We start from the raw sequence: 20,756 nt of genomic DNA on the forward strand, positions 1-20,756 counted from the left end.
ACCGCTGCTGCCAAGCTGAAGGATAAACATGGTGGCTTACCTTTGAGTGTGACCCAGTACTGCTTCCACTTCCGCCGTGTGACCAACTCCAGCTTTTTCTCCTTCTGCAGGGTCACCATGGGTTTGAAGAACAGCCACCCTGCCTTGCGTACCACTCCTTGCTCTTTCTCATACAACAAATCCAGCTGCTCCAAGGAGCTGAGGGACTCGCCACTGGAGTCTTCTGTTTCTGATGAGGTCTCAGTATTCTCCAAGTTCATCCTGCTCATCTCCAGCTCCCGCATGAAGTTTTCATAAATGTTCTGCCTCAAGGCGTCACTGCTGACCGCATTGGTGGACTCGCTTCTCTGGGACAGGACATGGCTGGAGCCAGGTGACCACAGCAAGGTGGAGAGCTGTGATGGTGCCAGCGTGTCCGTACTGAAGTTGTCCGTTCTGCTGTCTAAGTATTCACTCCCATCTCTACATTTTGGCTCCTGTGCATAAAAGGAATTTATCAGTGATAGGTCAGCAGAGTTACAATCAAAAGACATACCTCATTTGCCAATTAAACTTATTTCATGCTTAGCCACTTCCAGTTCCTTCATCAAGGCCCACCTCTTTTCACCATTACATTATAGGCTTTGCCTCAGCAGCCACTGACACCACCAGTGCCACCATTCACAATTTTTTCAGCAGAACCCCATTAAAACCTAAGCACTAAGTCTGAGCACTTTGGTAATTCTGACACCCGTGAATTATCTCAAATTTCATTAGTGACTACTGCAGCTTCTACTGGCTGAAAATTGAGGTATTCTAGGAGACAACTATATCCCCCATCTGAAACCCAGGCACCACTGCTTGAGTCCACACCTGCTTGAGTCCAAATAGGAATAGTGTCACAACAGATTTTTTATTATTATAGGGTTTTCAATACTTTTGTGCAAGGTTGCTAGATTTAGCTTCAGCACAGCAAGGCTGATTTTACCTCCATTTTCTATTTGCCATATAAGCTGTGCTTAGCCAACAAAAAAAAAGGTCAAAAGTTGAGGATATTTTAAGCTTGTTAGTATTGATCAATTGACTAAAATCTAATCTAACAGAATATGTGACTTAGAAATAGAAAGGCACTCTTGCTGACTGGCATGGATCCAGTCTCCGGACTGCAGAGGTGTGTATTTTCTGACTTGCTGGAAACCCCCTGAGAGCTTGATTATCTCATCAAGCACAGATGGGCCTTTCTCCTAATGCACAGTGCAACTTCATCCCTTGGATTGAGAGCGCTGGCCAATTTTATTTTGAATACTCAGGCCTGATGATATGACTTCCTTGCCACTGCTTGTCAACCTGGGACCTTGTTGCCAGATAAGACCTTCTCTTTCTTAAGCCTTTCCCAGTAATGTGCTGACTGCTCCCAACTCTCCCAAGAGCCAGTGATGGACAGGGATTTTTGTACTACCCAAGACAGAGCTCCTTGGACTAACTTCACTGTCAAGAACCACACCATCCATCCTAAGAAGCCATTTACTGTCTTCCAAACTCAAGTGTTGCCAACTTAAAAGCAACCAAGACACAAGAGCTTAAAACACAAAAAACATGTTGTCTTTTGCAGTAAAAGTGTGAGGGAAGAGAAAAGAAGAGATGGCTATAAATGACTCAAGAAGTGAAGCTATTACTCTCAGGAATAATAAAGCTATTATATTTTCAAGTTTAGACTGCTTCTCTAAAAGCATTTTGTTGCTCATAGACTACTGCACACGAGCAAAGTAAATAAACATCAGTCTCCTGTGAGCTGTTCTCACCAGCAGCTTTGAAAGCAACTACTTTTTTGTTCCTTTGCTTCTTACTTCATGTTCTTCAAAACTGAAGCGGAAAAGCTGTGCTGTGTTTTGATAGCATCAGGACCTCCAGCACATAGCCAAGAGCAACAGTGGGATTGCACGCCCTCCCAAGCAGTGCCAGACAAGCTGCTTCTAAAGCAGCAGGATACTGCTGGCCATGGCCTCACAAAGGGCAGTTTGAACTGAAACCCACCTTCCCTTATAGTGCATTGAACTTCAAGTCTGGGTTTTCAGCTCACTGTCTGGTGACGAGGATCCAATCCTCCTGATAATGGAGCACTTTCCTCAAATCTTATTTCAGAGTGCTAATCAGTGTTCTCCAAGAGTAACTCTCTAAACATCAATGGTTTAGCTGTTTTTTATATGGTAAAAGGAGGAAAATAGGCACAAGGAGTGGCAAACCAGGAAATAATCCTGTGTATAATGCATTAATGCCACAAAGCAACTGCAGAACATGGATTATACAACTGCACTGGCCATTTGCAGTTCAGTGAGAAACCGAAAGCTTTCTCTATCCTTGTTTTAATTACTGTCACTGTATTTGTCTGCCAAAATCCTGCATTTTAATTGTTTGACTATTCTCCAGGAAGTGCTAGTGTCCCCTAGAAAACATTAGCATGCAGCTTATTAAGAATATGTACTTCTTTCAGTGCCAAAGCACCAGTAACAGAAACAACAAAACACACATACGTAAGAAGGTGTCTACTGTGAAGACCCACCACTGGAACAACAAACATTAATGAAAAGGGTGGGATACAACCTGCCCATGAAAAACCACTATCCACAGCCTATGTTTTCTCCACACACACAGAAAGTGTAGAAATGAGGAAGTACCAGAGCAGAGTAAATGGACAAAGGATCCAAAATTAATATATAGACTTCACTATGACAACTTCATTTGTATTTTTCTTTTCCTTAAGAACTGAATTGGCAGAGTCAGGCAGTCTCTGTTGGTTCTTGGGGAAGCTGTCACTGTAGCAGTATCTATCACCGCTGAAAAGGCTTGACCCAAGTTGCTGTTCCTGGTGGTTTCCCTGTCAGGCACCTTTTTGCCCATTTTCCCTCTGTTGCGTCTAGTGATGATAGACAACCATCACTGTTTCTGCTTAGCTGTATTTAAGGAGATCTCTCAATATCAGAGATATACTCTGGAACAGTTATATATAATGCAAAAGATAAAGGGGCTAAGATACCAATTAGATAAAGTGACGCATGTAATAATTATCTGTAAAGAACAGCACAGGAAACAATGCAGCCTGCTACATTTACTAGGATCTAAGCTAAAAGGAGAATCTAATACCAGTTTTCAAGTCAAATAAAGAGGTTGACTCAATATACTTTTCTTTTACATTCTCCTTACATCACTTAAGGGCTCTGGATTATAAAGTCATAAAATTTCAGATATAACTCCTATAAAGACCTTATTTTAGTTCATTGAAGAACCTTTCTTCAGTAGCTGTTTCTGGTGGTTGGGTTTTCATTTTACACAGAATTTGCTAATTTTCTCCATGTTACAGAGGTGCATACTGAGTTTACATCACCACCTATAGCAGTATCTGACTGTGCAGCAAGCCTGCCTAAATTCTGTCCACAGGTCTCACATGCATCACACATACCTTGCAGCTTACACATAGTGTATTGTGATACAGCATCCCTCCAATGCCTCTTCAGCATGGATTAAACTAAATGAGGACATGCTCTTCAGCACAGTATCCATGATACATCGAGGGAACTTTAGGACACCCTCATGCAATAAAAGCTGGGTCGTGGAACAGAATGAACCACTGGTGAGGCCACACCTGGAGTACTGTGTCCAGTTCTGGGCCCCTCAGTTCAGGAAGGAGATGGAGGTGTTGGAGCAGGTCCAGAGAAGAGCAACCAGGCTGGTGAAGGGACTCATGTGCAAGTCCTATGAGGAGAGGCTGAGGGAGCTGGGGTTGTTTAGCCTGGAGAAGAGGCAGCTCAGGGGTGACCTCATCACTCTCTACAACCACCTGAGAGGAGGTTGTAGACAGATGGGGGTCGGTCTCTTCTCCCAGTCAACCAGCAGTAGGACAAGAAGGCACGGTCTTAAACTGTGCCAGGGAAGGATTAGGTTGGATATTAGGAAGAAATTTTTTACAGAGAGCATAAGCAGGCATTGGAATGGGCTGCCCAGAGAGGTGGTGAATTCTCCATCCCTGGAGGTTTTTAAGATGAGGCTGGATGTGGCACTGATTGCCATGGTCTAGTAATCACTGCAGTGTTGGACCAGGGGTTGGACTTGATGATCTCACAGGTCTTTTCCAACCCGGTTGATTCTATGAATTCCAGGATATATCAGATTAAGTCAGACATAAGGAAACATCCAAGGAAGTGGAGAGGGCACAGCCAAGGACTCCTCTGGAATATCCCATATGCAAATCTTTTTATGGATGATTTAAAACAGGTGCAGAGGAAGTGTGCCAGAAGGAAAAGGAAACAGACTTCCTATCTTAACAGAGGAGACCAAGGATAGCCCCATAAATTCAGGCCAAGTAAAGATATAATTTCTCCCTTTAAATAAATCATAACAGATTAATTAATAGGGAGAAATAACTAATGTAGCAGGCAATACTGACATCAGAACAAACTGGCTGGGATTACAGTTACTCTGCCAGTTAGCAAGCATCGGAGTAAGAGGGTTTGGAAAGAGTCTTCAAGATGGAGAAAAGTCTACCTGTATTTAAGTTCTTAAGTGCACAAAGAGGATTAAATTCCACTGCCTTCTCAATATCACAAACCAGTGCTTCCTGGTCCTGCATCCCCATGAAGCAAGCAGCTTGGCTGACTTGTTTCCACTGGAGCAGCTGGAGGGACTATCCACCCAGCCAGCATCACCACTTAGGTCCACTTCCAGGGAAATATTCCAGCTTTCACCTACATTAAACCCAAGTGACTCACATTCAGTTCTTAGTAATGTAACGATGAAGGGACATGATGTTCAGAGCAAACCACAGAGGCTACAGTTGCGGAGATGAACAGTCCAGCAAACAGGACTAACCATCCTTAGTTTGGTTGCAACTATTCATGACATTTCTGCATTTTTAGGCCAAAGGACCCAGTGAGAGTATCATCATTACCAAACTACAACACAGCAAACCCCTGAAGAGACAGCACATTACTCAAAGCATGCAAGATGGAAAGGAATCGACCAAGCTTCACAAGGAACTGCAAAATTATAAACATTCACTACTTCCCTCTTGTCCTTCCTGGTGCTGGATACTTATCTGATTAAAAACAGTGACTAACCATTTCCTATGCCTTTTTCTAAGAAACCACCATTTTTAGAGCTAGGGCTGTTCTCCCTCTACAAGAATCTGACTCAAGATTGATGTAATCTCGCCAGCCAAACTTCCTTGCTGTGTCTGAAGTCAGTTCACTGCACAGTGAATTCAAAACAGCTATGAATCGCACACCACAAATACCATTCTGAAAATGTCATAACTAAGTAATACATGGCAAAGGTCTGGGACGCAGAAATCATATGTAAAGCCTAGCAGTAAAATCCAGAACAACTAGAGATGCTGAAACCAGTGAAGAAACCTGGAACACAGCACTGAGGCTCCTCAGTGATTCCAGTTTTTTCTGCCTTCTCTTTCACAGCTGAGTAAGAAAGTGAAAAAACAGCATCTGATAAAACACATGAGGAGCAACTCACAAAAGCAGTGATCCAAATAAACGGCTTTCATTTTCACTTCCCAGTTTTGTAGCTGCTACCTAAAATCAACATCGGCAAACCTTACACCAACCTCATTTCTGAGCATTAAGAGCCTGTCAGAGTTTTACATTGCAACAACAGATGCCTGTTAAGCACAATAACTGTCTGAATTTCCAGCACAGGAGACAGCATTTGCCCTACATGCCACATAAAGCATGTATTATGATCTACTGCTTAGCTGCAGCCTAAGTTGCAGAAGTGGGTGTTCCCTTCAGTCTCTGCTAACTTCTGTAGTGGCCAGAACTTCCTCAATGTTGCTGAAAGGGAGCACCCTTCTTTTAGGAAAGCACAGTCACTGTTTCTGTATGAGAAACACTAGAAAAGATTTAAAAAAGAAAAAAAAAAAAAAAAGGAAATCCAAACCAAAATCAGTCTCTGCCCTCCATGTCAGCTTGCAAACTTGTGCAGAGTCCAGGCACAGTCTGGTATCTAAAGAGGCCAATTTTGAGGCCTACAGCTAGAGATGAGAATTTCATTCCTGACCAGAGGCATCCTAAAGTCCTATTAACGGGACTAGACTTAAATTCTTCTAGGAAACATCCTTTCCCTCCCTCTTGCCCTCTTCCCATCTCCTTCTTCACACTACCATCTCCCAGTGAGCCAGATGGCAACTCAAGTTTTTCCATGTGGCAAACTAAGCTGACACACAGGAAGGAGGAGGTTGCTCCATGTAATGTCTTGAGAGGAGGTGGAGGTAGAACCAGCTCTGGTCAATAGAGTCGCTTGCCTTGCTAGAGACAGACCGACAGTGAAACCAGAGTGGTGAAGCCAGTAACATAAACAGGGAATATCTGCAAAGATAGTTACTATGTCCTCCTTCTACTGCTCCTTCCACACTTGTTAGACAATGTATGCTGATTCATAGGACATATATATAGTGATATATTCTCATAGTTGAAACAAAAAGAAGTCTTAAAAACTCCCAAGTCACTTTTAAAGCAATGCAATAATTTCAAAAGCAAATTCACTGAGACATTAGGCTGAGAAGACTGGAGTTTACTTAGAAGGCAACAAAACAAGAAGGGAAAATTGCACACACAAACATTTTTTTTTTTTTGCTGTTGACATTTCAGACAGCACCAAGGATGCAGTACTTTTCAGAATTCCACAAATTATTAAGAGATAAGCAAGAAATTATCCTGCAAGAAAGACAAACATGATGCAATCACTACACTTGTAAGAGGAATCTACAAACCAATTTTCAGGCACTTAGGCTGGGGTTTGAACATACCTGCAGCTTCCTTTTCTTCCTTGACAGACTTCCTGTCCAGTCACTGATGCGTCGCATTCGGTTTTTTAACGTATCCTTCTTGGATGCATCTTCACTGAGGGGCTTAGACTTCCTGCATGGGAGTGTGTAGGAGGTGTAACGTGCAGGACTTCCCTGCTCTACCCTGGAGGGAACATCAATGTCTGAGGCAAATGAGACACGGTTGCTTAGGCTACCAGGAGTGTCAATATACTCATCAGACAGCCTGATCCCAGGTGGAGGAGTGCTTTCCAAATTTGTATCCTTATAGAGATCTCGGAGTGAGGAAAGAGATGAACTTTGGTTGAAGGACTTCTTGTTGTCGCTTGCTGGAAAACTGGCATGAATGCTTGTATCTGGAGTGCTCCTGGTCAAATATGAACCATCCAGCTCATTAATATCCCCAGCATTTCCCCAGAGAGAGTCATACCATGAAGACTCGGAGCTGAGGGAGCTTCCTTTACTAGATCGAAGCCTTGAATCAGTAGGTGAAAGACGATGGCTTGAAGAACAGTCCGCACTGGAGTTCCTCCTGACATCCAGCAGGTTATTTGGCTTAGATTCCAAGGCAGGTGAATACCTCAGCAACTGCACTGGTCCACTGGACTCCTCGGTCGGTACCTTGCTGTTGTTGCTGTTGTGGAACTCAACCCGCAGGCACCCATCCAGCTTCCCCAGTGTTTTAATGAGAACTTTTGGACTCCTCCTGTCCTCTGATGGGGAGGTTGATGCAAGACTCTCGTTCTTTCCATAGCAATTTAAAATGTGGCCATTGCATTCTCGAGAGGCAGCATGATTACTGCCAGCTTGAAGGCCAATATAGTGGAAACCATTCTCCGGCAAAAACATTGCATTATTTCCTTGACAGTAGTCCCCTGAGGCATTTGTCCTGTGTTTGGCATGGGCATTGCTTTTGGAGACCTTCATCACAGTGTCACTAAGTCTGGATGAATAAGGCTGACTACTCTTGAAGTGTGAAAGGCAGCTTCTGGCAAGGGACCTTGATTTGTAGTTTGAGCCGCTGCTGGTATGTCCCCATCCATGCACAGAGCAAGACTTTTCATCTTTAGCATGAATACTGCGAATTTTCAGAGAGCAAGGCTTCTGCTTGGCACCAGCTGTAGCAGCAGCATGATTTTTTGATCCCTGAAGACTGTATTGGCTTTCTGAATTCCCCATTTTCCACTAAACTAAGAAGAGTTTCATTAGAAACAATGGCTAGAAGACAGAGCAAAAAATAACAGACCATTTTTACCCTTTACACAGGAAAACGCCTATTTAAAAAATGATATGAAACAATTGTTTAAAAGAAGGTCATTAAATAGCCATTTACAACGTTAAATTCATAACTGAACTTATTTTAAGGGCAGCCTAGGAAAGCCTATTCTCTGTATGGTTCATTACCCTGCTGTTATAAAGCTGGAATCTAACTCCATTGAAATCATGTCAACACCTTTCTCCACCCACACACTTGGCAACATCCTTATAACTTACAAAATCTCTGGCTCCCAAGAACAATGGCATAATAAAAGGGAGACAGCAAGATAATCATAGCTTAGATGTAGAGTGAACTGTACTTTCAGAGAAATCCCTTCTGCCAGGAGAAAAGCCCACTGCAGTTTCAGCTTGACTGATTTCTGTGCAACCAAGTGTTGCCTCAATAAAATGTTCAGTAAACCTCAGCTTTGTGTTTAAATTGAGTTAATCTAGGAGAAAGGGAAAAAAAAAAAAAACATGCCAAAAATCAAACACAAAATAACTCAGTTAGCAAATAGCCTCATCTTCCACTACAGCACAAAACTGCATTATGTTCATTCAGCACAGCGCAGTTTGATAGTTCCCTTAGTAAAATGCTCTTCAGCTTTTCACAGAATTCACAGTGAATGGCACACACTGGAGCAGCTACATTGCCCCAGTGAGGTGACTGAAGATTTCAAACCTACATAAAGTGGACCCCAAAGTAAAAAAGATTGTTCTGGTTTTTTTTTTTTTTTAAACTCAGAGTGAATCTCCACTGTTTGTAACTTATAGAAACAACATTAATGTGCTTTTTCCATTGGCACTATGGTGCTCTACACATTGGATCTCAGACTATCACTCATAGGAGAATACACTGCCACCTCACTAAAATTTCATCAAAATAAGCCACTGTGAAAGCACAGTCTTATCTTGTAGGGTGTGCATATATTTTAACACCCCTACTTCTAGCCCTGAGCACTTCTAGATTAAAAGTATAGTATAAAACAAAGAGCAAACCTGTAGGATCTCTCAAACATGGGCACAGTTAGCAGTTAGCATGCTCTGCATTGTCTACGTGGCCAGTTACCACGCTTGCCAAACCCAGGATGGAGTTGCACGCAGCTTTCCTAGAAAACACCAAAAACACAAAATAAGGTTTTCAGTCAAATAGAACTTACATTTTACTTCAGCTGTAATCAAAATGAATAATAAGAAAAAATCAGACAGAGGTTACAAATGAAGAAGTCTGGTGAAGGGGATTCCTGGACTTGAGATTCACATTTTTATAAACATACTTTAACAACTGGAATTGAATTAGTACAAATAAGTCACTGAGTAAGTGTTTTATTTTCTAATTCTGTCCTTCTCCCCTCTCACTGACAAGTAAGGACAAACTTTGAGCCCCCTTCAGTTTTCGTTTTGGAATACCAATAACAGTTGGCAGGATTGTGCAGTGATCCATTACAATGCAGACCAAACTGATCAGAGCAATGTCCTACAGCATCTGTTTATCCTTCCCCTTGCCTGGATTCCAACTATGACCTTTGCCGCAAAAGGCTACCATGCAATTCACTCCAGCAGCCACCCAGCAACCTCCCTCTTTAGATTTGTTCTGATTTTAAGTTAATCTGCCAGTAAAACAAGAAAAAGGCAGCACCAAGCATTGCACAAATCCAAAGGTAACAAGAATCAAGTTCTTCCTAACACTCTGAAAGTATCTGCTCTTTACTTGGCACACAAAGGCCTCAACTCACAGCAAAAGGACCAAAAATGGATCACAGAACACACCAGCAGTGTAGGGATTGAAACATCAGTAGAAAAGAAGTTGTACAAGATCTTAGACTCAGTTTTGGAAAATGCATTACAGCTGGAAACCATTCTTAATACACTACCATCAAAATTATTCTTTTCTACCCAAATTGCGTGGCTAGTCTTCATAATTTTCAGTTGAGTACCTACTTGATTTGAACATGGTGGACTTTGCTCTTTTTGTGGCTATTTACTGTATAAGAACCTTGAAGCTATTTAAATTAATTCACTGGTAAACTAGGTATTTTGCTACCCTTAGCAAAAGGACAAAGGCAAACTAGAACAAAAAACAGTCTTAACAGTAAGTCTAGAGAAAAGTTAGGAAATAAATTACTTAGAAAAGTTATATCATGATAGAGATGCTACAGACCTATAAAGACAAATTCACAGCTGTTATCACAAATCATAGAATCATAGAATTAACTGGGTTGGAAGAGACCTCTGAGATCATCAAGTCCAACCCCTGATCCAACACCACTGTGATTCTAGACCATGGCACTCCAGCCTCTTCTGAAAAACCTCCAGGGATGGTGAATCCACCACCTCTCTGGGCAGGCCATTCCAATGCCTGATCACTCTCTCTATAAAGAACTTCTTTCTAATATCCAACCTAAACCTCCCTTGGCAGAGCCTGTCTTACTGCTGATTGTCTGGCAGAAGAGATCGACCTCCACCTGGCTACAACGTCCTCTCAGGTAGTTGTAGAGAGTGATGAGGTCACCCCTGAGCCTCCTCTTCTCCAGACTAAACAACCCCAGCTCTCTCAGCCTCTTCTCATAGGACTTGTGCTCAAGTCCCTTCACCATCCTCGTTGCTCTTCTCTGGAAGATATTTGATAAAACAGATCAGCCAGAGAAAATTCATCTTACACTCAAAAAGTTCTGTTTAACTTGCTTATTCTCTCTACCAATTTGGAAGGTTACTATTTATGACATGCTTGCCTTGCTCGATTTGCCTATGCTGCTAAGTGCACTCCCTTATGTAAACAGTTTTTAAAGTGTCATATACAACTTGGATTGAACAAAAGACTATTGATTCAAGGTTAACAGAAGAAAACACACAAACTTCTTAAGTTCCAAACTGCTGAACAAATTGCGAACACCCAGCAAAAATGCATTCCTATATCCAAGAGGCACAGACCACAAACAAGCAATGAGTTTATGTTTAGAATTCTTCATCTGGGAGCAGAAAGTACATTCAACAAGGGGGCTTTGAAGGGCTTATATCTATTCATAAGAAAACACTGAACCCAATTTGTCTAAAGAAACAGGCAAAAAGACCATCTGGTCTCCATAGTGATTGTGCAATGGTTAGGTAATCCTTTTAACAGAGTAGGTAGTGAGCAAGCTGCTGTCGTGAAACTCAAAAGACGGATATTTAATTCATCAAGGCTTGAGCTGCTGCTACCAGGGTCCATTGTACATGTCTGATCCCATATACAAGCCACATAATGGGTGAACGAATAAATTTATCTCAGGGTACAATGTCTACAAAACAGTGTCTCAGTCTGTGCAGGAATCAGTCTGCACTACAACAGAACAGTCAATAAATCCCATAGAAATAACCTCAAGGGATTTTGCTCAGCATTCCGGCCATCCAGAAGGCTATGACAGGCTCAACATCCGCACACACTGCGATAGCCCATCGCGGCATCTATGAAGCTCCACAAAGATCATCACCCTGGAAATCAGCTGTCATGCCTTTTGCTTGCTTCACACTTGTGTGAAACAATTTTATTTCTGGTAATTCCAGTTGGTGAAGCAGGAGCAGAGCAAGCCAGCTTATACCCAAAGGCAGCATGACACAGGGCCTGGGTGGTGGTCATGTACAAACTCTGGCTGTGCTCGATCCAAACACTCATGGTGTTTTACATTATTTGATCTGTGGAAGCCCTGGAAATCACAGTGCAGGGCACAAAGTTCAGCTTCCACTATTTTTCTCACAGCAGCCTACCACTCCAGAAGACAAGATGCTTTTCTCGCTTCCTATGCAGAGCGATGAATACTTCTTGTGAGCAAAACCAGTTTCTATGAATATTTTTGGCAATTATAATCAGCATAATTAGAAAGCAGCTCACTGTGCCTGAAGATGACTATTAAGAGTTTATTTGCTCTCAATTATAACCACATTCCTTAAAAAAGAAGTTTTCAGTCTTCACCCTGGTTCCCCTTGACACATTCAAAAAAACCCAGCTATGCAAACATACTAATCCGGGAACCCTACCATCCCTACCACACCCAACCATTAACACCAGTCATAACCCTAGAGCTAAAAATGAATTTCCCCACCTTGGGGCTTCCCCACATAAGTTCTCCTATATTTTATTTTTTTTTTACTTCAAAAAATAAACACACGAGCTCAGACATTGTTCTGGAGAAGTGCCTGCCACCTATAATCCCTCATTATTACCACTACAGCTAGGCTGCTTTATGAAAGCTACATGAGAAAATTACTTTCTTAGATTAAGATGAGCACACATACAAGTAGTGCTCAGCAACTGCAGGGGTGCTTTCCTCTCCAGTCTTAATCTCTCAGAGTTGTACAAACTTGACTCACTAACCATACTGCAAGCAAAACTGAATCAGAGCAGTAATATACCAGCACTATGCTTGCGTATGAGATATAACAAGGAATTATTATATTATGAATTGGTGGAAGATCTGAGTCAAGGGATATGGGCTCCTGCACTGCTACAGCGGGAACACATACCAAACATGATTTTGCTACTGTCAGACATCTGCTTCCCATACAGTCACACTAACCAGGCTGAGACTCTCTAAAACTACAGGTCAGAAAATGTTAAGCTTCTAGATAGGAGGTAAGCACAGAGGCATGAGCAGGCTGAATGCTCCACAGCCACAGTCAGCATCGGACAGTGGTCATATACCAGTTACAAAAGGGCAAGAGACTATGCCCTTCCTAGGGAGGTTCACCAGATTTCCCTGACTGAGACTCACCACCGAGGACATCGGAGAAGCTCAACTAACATCAATCCTAGCAAGGTTAAACTTTAGCCTGGATCAAGAAGTTACCCTCATGGAACAAACACATTTACCAAAGCTATCTCTCTGATGTATTCTGATGTCTTTAATTCCTCTGGGTGGTTGGTTAAAACCAACCTTCACTGGCAGATGAATAATAAGTGATCTACAAACCATTTAATCCCTGCTGAAGCTTCCTCACAAATCTACTGAAGACTTATAGGGAAGTTAATTCTCACTTTACTAAACATGGCACCTGTGCAAAAGGGGCAAAAACAATGACAAAATGAAAAAAAAAAAAAAAAGAGAACAGTATGGATTGGTCTAGAGGAGAATAACATCATCCCATCAAACAGGCACTAGGGGTCTTTAAAAAATGCAGGAACTAATGAGAGTCTCCAGTGTTATCAGGAACAAAAATGTTCATGCACAGCAGAAGAGGTTAAATTTAAAAGCTCCTATCATTAACAAGGAAAAGGCATTTAAAATAATAGCTAGATTAAGAGCTAAAAAATTACATAAGAGCTAGAGCTAGCTGCCTTGTCCCTATAAAATAAGATCCACATAGAATCATAAAGGTTGGAAAATCTAAGATCATGGTGTTGAACTGTTAACCCAGCACTGACAAGTTCACCAGTAAACCATAGTGTCACACCCACATGCCTTTTGAGCACTTCCAGGGATGGCGATCCCATCACTTCCCTGGGCAGTCTATTCCAATGCCTGACCACCCTTTCAAATGAAGAAGTTTTTTCCTAATATCTAATCTAAACTTGTCTTGGAACAACCTGGGGCCATTTCCTCTGTTCCTCTCACTTGTCACCTGGGAGAAGAGACCAACCCTCATCTTCTCAGTTCTTCACAATGACACACCAGGACAGAGTTTAAATGTTTTAAGAAGGCCTTTTCTTGAGGAAAGAAAGAAATAAATAAACTAACCAAGTATTTTATTTTTGGTTTGCAGCTTAAGCAGTAACCATGTGTCACAAGCTCTTCAGGCTTTCTTCACCAACAGGAATATTGTTACCTGCAGCAGTGCAGTCCCTTTCAAGAGGGGATACGACTTCTGTCAGGAGTACCTGCCCCAGGGCACAGTCCCTCACAGCCATTCACATGGGTATAAAGCATTTGCCAAAGAAAGGCAGAGCTTCAACTCACTCTGCAGTGACATAAATACTTTTACAGAGGGCCTTTATATGTTAAGGGCAGAGTGTATCCCATCAATCACTCTCCAGTGATGAAGCAAGAGGAGTCATGTGCTTTCTGCTGTGTTTAAAAATTGCACCTCTACAAGGGCAGGTAAAGACTCTCAACCACAGAGCAGGGCCATGACGGCATCTCTGGACTATGCATGTGGAGAGGGAATGCATGGAGAGGAGAAAAGGAAGTGCCAGGGTCTTTACACATGCAGCTACCCTGAGTGCATGGCTCATAAGTGCACCACAGGAGACTGTCATCAGGATTAGAGGAGCTGAGATACTGGACAACCTGAAAGGATTTCAAAGTAATAAAAAAAAGGAAACAGAGAATCCCCTCATTTATATGAAATTACCAACTTGTTTTCCTTTAATGGCAGATCGAGTTAGAAATGTTGCATGTTTTGATGTACATCAACTACACTAGTGCATTTTTATATCAGGAAAAGCCTTTTGTGTTGGTTTTTTTTGTTTGTTTTAATTGTCTGAGCAATTCCTATTCTTTCTTTCAAACTACTTTTACATCCTCTTTCACCTAATGGTTAAAACACTGTCAATTCTAAATGGCTTACAAAGTCTTTGAAATTGTATATAACTAACTTTCAGATACTAACGTGTTCATAAATTTTCAAAAGAATCACTGTGCTTTGTGAATTCTTACAAGGATACAGAATTACAGGTTTGAAGCTTTAATTAACTTTTAATCTACTCTAGCTTTTAATCTGAAAGTAATACATAATGCTAGAATGTGAACCTGCCCTCCCCTTCCTGCATGGCTGTGTATGGACGGATATGTGAAATTAATGAGGGGGGCAGGTTAGCACAACACTGTAGCTGGATTAAATGTGGAGTTTCTTACTGGAAACAATTTACTGTATGTTTTAGAACCACGCACTTTGGTTACATGCTTCTACAAATCAGAAGCAGATTTCTTATTCCTGCAATCTCAATCACATTCCTATTATAAAAATATACCATAATAATTATACTGTGGTATTTTTGGCAAGATACTTTGCATTATATATCACTGTATTCAAAGAATGAATAACCAAAACACCACAAGTATGCCTGCATTTAAAAAAAAAAAAAAAAAAAAAGGACTATTTTGCCTTAAAAATTCAGTTTGAAGAAAGAATTTCTCACTGGCTCATTAGTCTGTGTAGAGTTCTAGCCTCTTGTATTAGGAACGGTTTGGTAGCTTACAGATCAAATTAAAGCCAATCATTTTTCTCATTAAACATAAGTAGCCATTATGACCCCAAACACATTTTTTCATGCTGTGACTCATAACTACATGGTATATGAACTTCTAATTTCACAGTTGAAGCAAGAAAAGGACAATCTCCTTTTCTGGTTACTTCTCTTAAAATAACATTAAGTCTAACAGGTCTACACTGCATCACAGTTATATCACAACAGAATTACCCATCCCGTACCTGGGACACGATTCCTTCTTTTACTCAACCCAATTCTTTTGGGTCCAAGACACTGGCAGCTTAATTAAATTAAGCCTTATAGCTTTCAAGCTAGTGCAATATGGAAAGTTGAGTCAAGCCTGAAGACCCTTATCACATTACACCAGTGCTGATACAGTCTAAATCTCTAGGGTCTTATTTTTCTTTGGTAACAAAAACAAATTTCACCATTTGTAAATGTTATTGAATTTATACAGAATGGCTAAAGTGCACATCCATTTAAATAAAAGTTATTAAGCTTGTTAAAAAAAAAAAATCACAACAAAAAGCTACCAGGAGTGCTAGTCCACATCTTTGCTCAATGGAGTAGCTGCAGTAGTTAAAGAGTTGATATGTCAAAGGATCTATTTCCTGCCCTTGAAGGGGAAATGAACTCAGTGATCTGAAAGGTCTTTTCTTCTCAACCTACTCCTGCTGTAAGCATACTGGCAGGTCTTGATGCAGATTAACATGGTGCTTTCAGGGGATTTCAAGGCCTGAGGCCTCAGGTGGGGAGGATGGTGCACCTGAAAGGAGCCACGATTGGGCTCCAGCATCACTGCCCACCCTGGGCTGTGGAGTAACAACACCTTGGAGACTGAGCTCAAATCTACAGTCTTCACCTAGACAAACTCCTGAAGAGGTCTCTGCCTCAGCCCTCCTCACTTATGATAAGAACAGGAGGGGAGACTGGGGCTTTCTGGTCAAACTAGGATTCCCAAAGCTCTACCAATCTGCCTTTCTCCTTTCTTGTCTGTTTTGGTAGTAACCACCTCATCCTATCAAATACAACCATAGCTGGCAGGTAGCCAAGGTGATATTCTCTCACACATACCCACCCAAAACTGTAGGTACCAAAACATCAGCTTTGGACAAGGCAGGAGAAAGGTTATTTTTTGACTAGGACACAGCTCAAAACACAGTATCTTGAGTAGCACCATAGATCCTACCAAAAGAAGAAGCAAATGGCAGAAAGGACGAATAATCCAAGGCAGGTACATCAACACATTCTGCCTACAAAGGTTCTTTTTGGCATAACACATTCCAAGTCTATTGGACCAACTCTCAACCCATGACACCAGAGAAAAACTTCCATTAGCAACTAGCAGAACGGTGCGTTTCAGGCTGAGGGACAGGGGCTGGACTCCCTGCCTGTCACTTATTACACAGCCTGCTCCACAAGCGGGAGGGGGAAACCATATCACATTTGGGCTGGTCTTTTCTACACTCAGTTTACACATTCATAAACACCTGAGGGTGTAGATTCCAAAGTAAATGCTTTCCTACCTTCGGCTCTGAAATTTCCTGAAGAGGACAGAGAATCTAGGATTTAGACACCAAAAGTAAACTTGAGACACAGTTCCTTGGAAAATTGAAAGCAGATCTTGATTTTTGCATGCCAAGAGCTCTAAAGCAGTAATACAGCTTAAGGCTTCCTTTCCTGTAACCCTGTAGTACCAGCATATTACTCACACATTAAAAAAACAAAAAGAGTACACTGAGGATTATGTTTCCCCACTAAAAAACTTGCTTTGCAGCTTCACAGCTATGGAGTGCCTTATTCAGAGGGTCCTCTCTTCCATGGTACATGGATACCCTTTTCCCATTGAAGGTGATCAGATAAAAAAAATTCCAGCCCTTGCATCTAAATTGTAACTTGCCATACATTGTATAACACCATCAAATCATCCACCCTAAAGGGGAAGAAAGGAATGATTACCAGAATGAAGTCACCAGTGTCCAAAATTAACTCAGTGACCACATCAACAAGCGTAAACAAAATTGCAAACTTTGATTGCATTGCACAAGCAATTAATCATCCCTGTTAAAAAAACAAAACAAAAACCAAAAGAAACAAACAAACAAGACTAAATGAAAACCCTCAAGCAAACAAAGAAACCAAAACAAACCAAAACAAACAAACAAAAAAACATAAACCCAAGGGGGGAAGGGGGCGAAAGACACTTCTCCGTTTCTTGGGCATTTCCCTCTTTTTTATTTTGTCTGTGCCACGGAACATACCATTTTCACAATAGGTGTACAGTTATGTATTGAAAATCTACACAGAAAGATGACAACCTGTGCAGGACCTACCTCTGCCAGATACAGAAGCTTTGATTTTCCATACCATCCCAGTTCAGTATTGGCAGTAATGCTGACTGAAACTTTTTCCTCTAACACTATGCAAACATAACACCGTTACTTGGGTACCCGATTTATCATAAATCACTTTATGTATTACCGAGAATAGACAGAATAATTAAAAAATAATAATAAAAGATTCGGAGGGATTATTCAATATACTGTATTGGAAGGGTCACTTTAACGTTACAGAAACCATACTCTCTCATACTTTGCCTAAAAAAAAAAATATCCAGCCCTGTCATTACAGAGCTGTAAAATAATCCCAGCACTGGTTTATTTAGCAATTCAGGCTAATGGAGTTTGACAGATGACCACCAAGAACTGTTTTCTGGAGGAAAACCATTCATCTTGGGTGCAGCCACCGATAGCAGAGGCAGCACAGGGGCTGCAAGTCCTGCCATCGCAGCAGCCCACTCTGCCCTCCGTTTTCAGAGGCTTCCCAAGTCCTTCTCCACTTTTCTTTCAGTGCTCTAAGTCTGGCCGGCAGCCGGTGAGCAGAGAACTGACTGTTCTCCAGCATCCCCCTCCCCGTCCTCAGTCCCGCTTCCCGCTCCCACTCACCTTCCCCCGGGCGCTGACTTCAGCTGACTGGGGCGCTGTCTCCCGGCTGCCCCAAGTCTTGCCACGGGAACACGGACACGCAGACACACGGACTGTCCCTGCCCTGGGCATGCCAGGAAACTGTGCCTAACACTTCAAAACGCTGAGCCGTTAGGAACTAAAAACAGATCCTGCGCGAGGCTGGATGTATTTTTGTCTGCAGGCTACACACCCTCCTCCAGTTCAATTTTTTTCCATTGGTGGAACAGCATGATGCAGACTTAACCAGAGGGTGGTTTTCCACGGTTTTCCGTCTGAAACGATTATGCGGGCCGGCCTGCCACCATGCCGGGCAGCCGCCGGGGAATACACCGTGACTGAGCTCTTGTCTGACCCCACATTCCTCAGCCTCCAGGCTGCTTCCACAGGAAAGCTGCTTGGAAGGCTGCTCAATGGCAAGTGGTTTGCCTGCCTGAGGGTAGTTCCAGGGTCTCCTCCCCTCTTTTTTTTTTTTTTTTCCTGTGTGGTTTTTTTCCCCCTTGGCTTTTTTTTTTTTTTTTTTTCCTTTACCCCAAGCTTGCTAGGAGGGAGTGAGTATCCCCAACATCCTTGAGTGAGACACCCTGGCAAAAATGTAATTCCTCCAACCACAGCGGGAATGTTGTAGTTGTGAAAACCCACTCTTAAACTGAGAGCAACTCTCAGTTGCGTTTAACAACTCTGCACAACAGCATCATGTATACAACCATAAACTCTGGTGCTCTCTTCCTTGCTACTTTCTTTTGTCAGACATTTATACTTTCCCATTGAAAGAATTAATTGCTTTTTTAATAACTGACCTCAGATAAAACATGTCTTTTTATTTGCAAATGGAATCCCCAAGTTTCAATATACAGAGCTAGGCTGTTAAATCTGTAGTTAGGCGCACGAACAATTCCTTTATTATCAGAAAAGCTCAACACTTCATTGATTGCAGCAACAGTTGGTGAACAAACTCGGCCAAAAAACAAGGCATTTATTCAAATATTCTAATAAAACTGCAGAGTTATATTCAAGTGCCAAGTGTGAAAATACAGCCAAGTTACACTGCAGATGACGTATTCAGTTGAAAAGAAACATATGAACACTATAATGAAAATCATTAGTAAGCCACAAAAGCCCCAAATCAATATATATGTCCACAAAAATGAAATAATGATTTGCACAGTAACAGAGGAATTGCCACCTAAAAGTGGACCCCTGTTCCACTGTGTCCACTATCCTGACTCATTACAGAGGAAACTTCAGAACTCAACAGCTTTGGAGTAATTTGGAACAAAATTCTATTTCATCTCCAAAGCCTAGTTATAGCTAACTCCTCCATTGGATAGCAGCAACTTGGATCTCTTCTCAGACTTCACAGGTTGACAATATTAGCACTGAATACACTCCCCTCATCACAGCAAAGGTTAAATCCTTCTTTGAATTTTACTGACCTCCATTAAGTTTTCCACAAGCAAGTTCCACGGGCCAGTTTTTTTAAAACCTAATAAAGCAGAACATGACTTACGCCCATACTGCTAATTCTACAACTGAAAATACATCCAGGGGCTTCACATCTGCTTGTTCTGGTAACAACTTTACTCTCTGTGCAAAGCAGACTATTTTCTTTTTCATTTTCCCTGTACAATTATATTCTCTTCCCTTAGCATTGCTGTGGTCTAATTATTTCACTAACTTGGATCTGGCAATCCAAGTTCTGGGACTAACATGGAAGCAATGACAGCTCATGAGTCAAAGTACCAGGTCTCTCTCAGGAGCAATAGCTGGCTTCTGGTCCTACCACCTCCTCACATGGAGTACTTCATTTTCCCCACAATCCATCTCTTAGGTCATCAAACCATGTTCAAATGATTCCTTAGATAAAATTAGTATCCAACCAGTCCAGCAGCCTTTCATCATCACCTATTCAGTTGAATTTATCTTTCTTAAAGATGAATCTTCAGAAGTATAAATACTATTCCCAAAGATGCCTCTCCAGCATTCTTTTCAATAACAGTGATTCCCCCTTAACTCAATTATAATACCTGGTACAACATAATCTTGGACCCAGCTGAATCACATTAATGCCTCACAATCTTCCAGTAACAGGTAATAAAGCTGTCCATTCTCTTTCACCTCCATTTTCAGAGTAACTCCCAAATGTGAATAGGCATTCTTGCTATTGGCGCAAAGCAGTCAACCCGGTACTTTCTCCTTCAAGTTCACTGCATCTGACCATTCCAGTTTTGGGGGTCATTTAGCTATTTACTCCATTATTTCTCATCCACTTGTGTATTCACTATGTCTTTCACTTTTTATCAGCCAGTTCCATCAATGCACTCCCACTTTTTGTAACAAGGCAATCAACACTCACTAAGTTTGGTCTCAAGACTCCAGTTGATATCCCCAAGTTCTTTTATTTTCAAATAAATTTTATTTTCAAAATTTCACCTCTAACATACTTAACTGATTACTTTTAGCACACTGACATTGCATGTTGAAGGCATACTTTCCTGACTTCTACTTTACTTATTTGGTAAAATCTAGATTGTGGGTTACAATG

At 41.6% G+C, this 20,756-nt stretch overlaps 1 protein-coding gene across 3 annotated transcripts in view; it reads right to left on the minus strand.

Annotated features, from left to right (window-relative positions):
- TIAM2 (T cell lymphoma invasion and metastasis 2) overlaps positions 1–9,170 on the minus strand; it is a 92,570-nt gene extending 83,400 nt beyond the window's left edge. For 2 of the 3 annotated variants that reach the window (XM_027887466.1, XM_027887464.1), the window contains exons 1-3: positions 9,065–9,170; positions 6,791–7,993; positions 41–476 (exon numbers count right to left, since the gene is read on the minus strand). In XM_027887466.1, the coding sequence (XP_027743267.1) occupies positions 41–476; positions 6,791–7,987 (1,633 nt within the window). In that variant the 5' untranslated portion in view covers positions 7,988–7,993; positions 9,065–9,170. Of the gene's footprint in view, positions 1–40; positions 477–6,790; positions 8,027–9,064 lie in introns of all 3 variants that reach the window. The other variant, XM_027887465.1, reaches the window with a different exon arrangement.
- Positions 9,171–20,756: the final 11,586 nt, after the last annotated feature.

The sequence above is a fragment of the Empidonax traillii genome, unplaced genomic scaffold (assembly GCF_003031625.1).
Source record: "Empidonax traillii isolate 1590-97213 ecotype Southwest subspecies unplaced genomic scaffold, ASM303162v1 scaffold211:size764888, whole genome shotgun sequence".
NCBI lineage: Eukaryota > Metazoa > Chordata > Aves > Passeriformes > Tyrannidae > Empidonax > Empidonax traillii.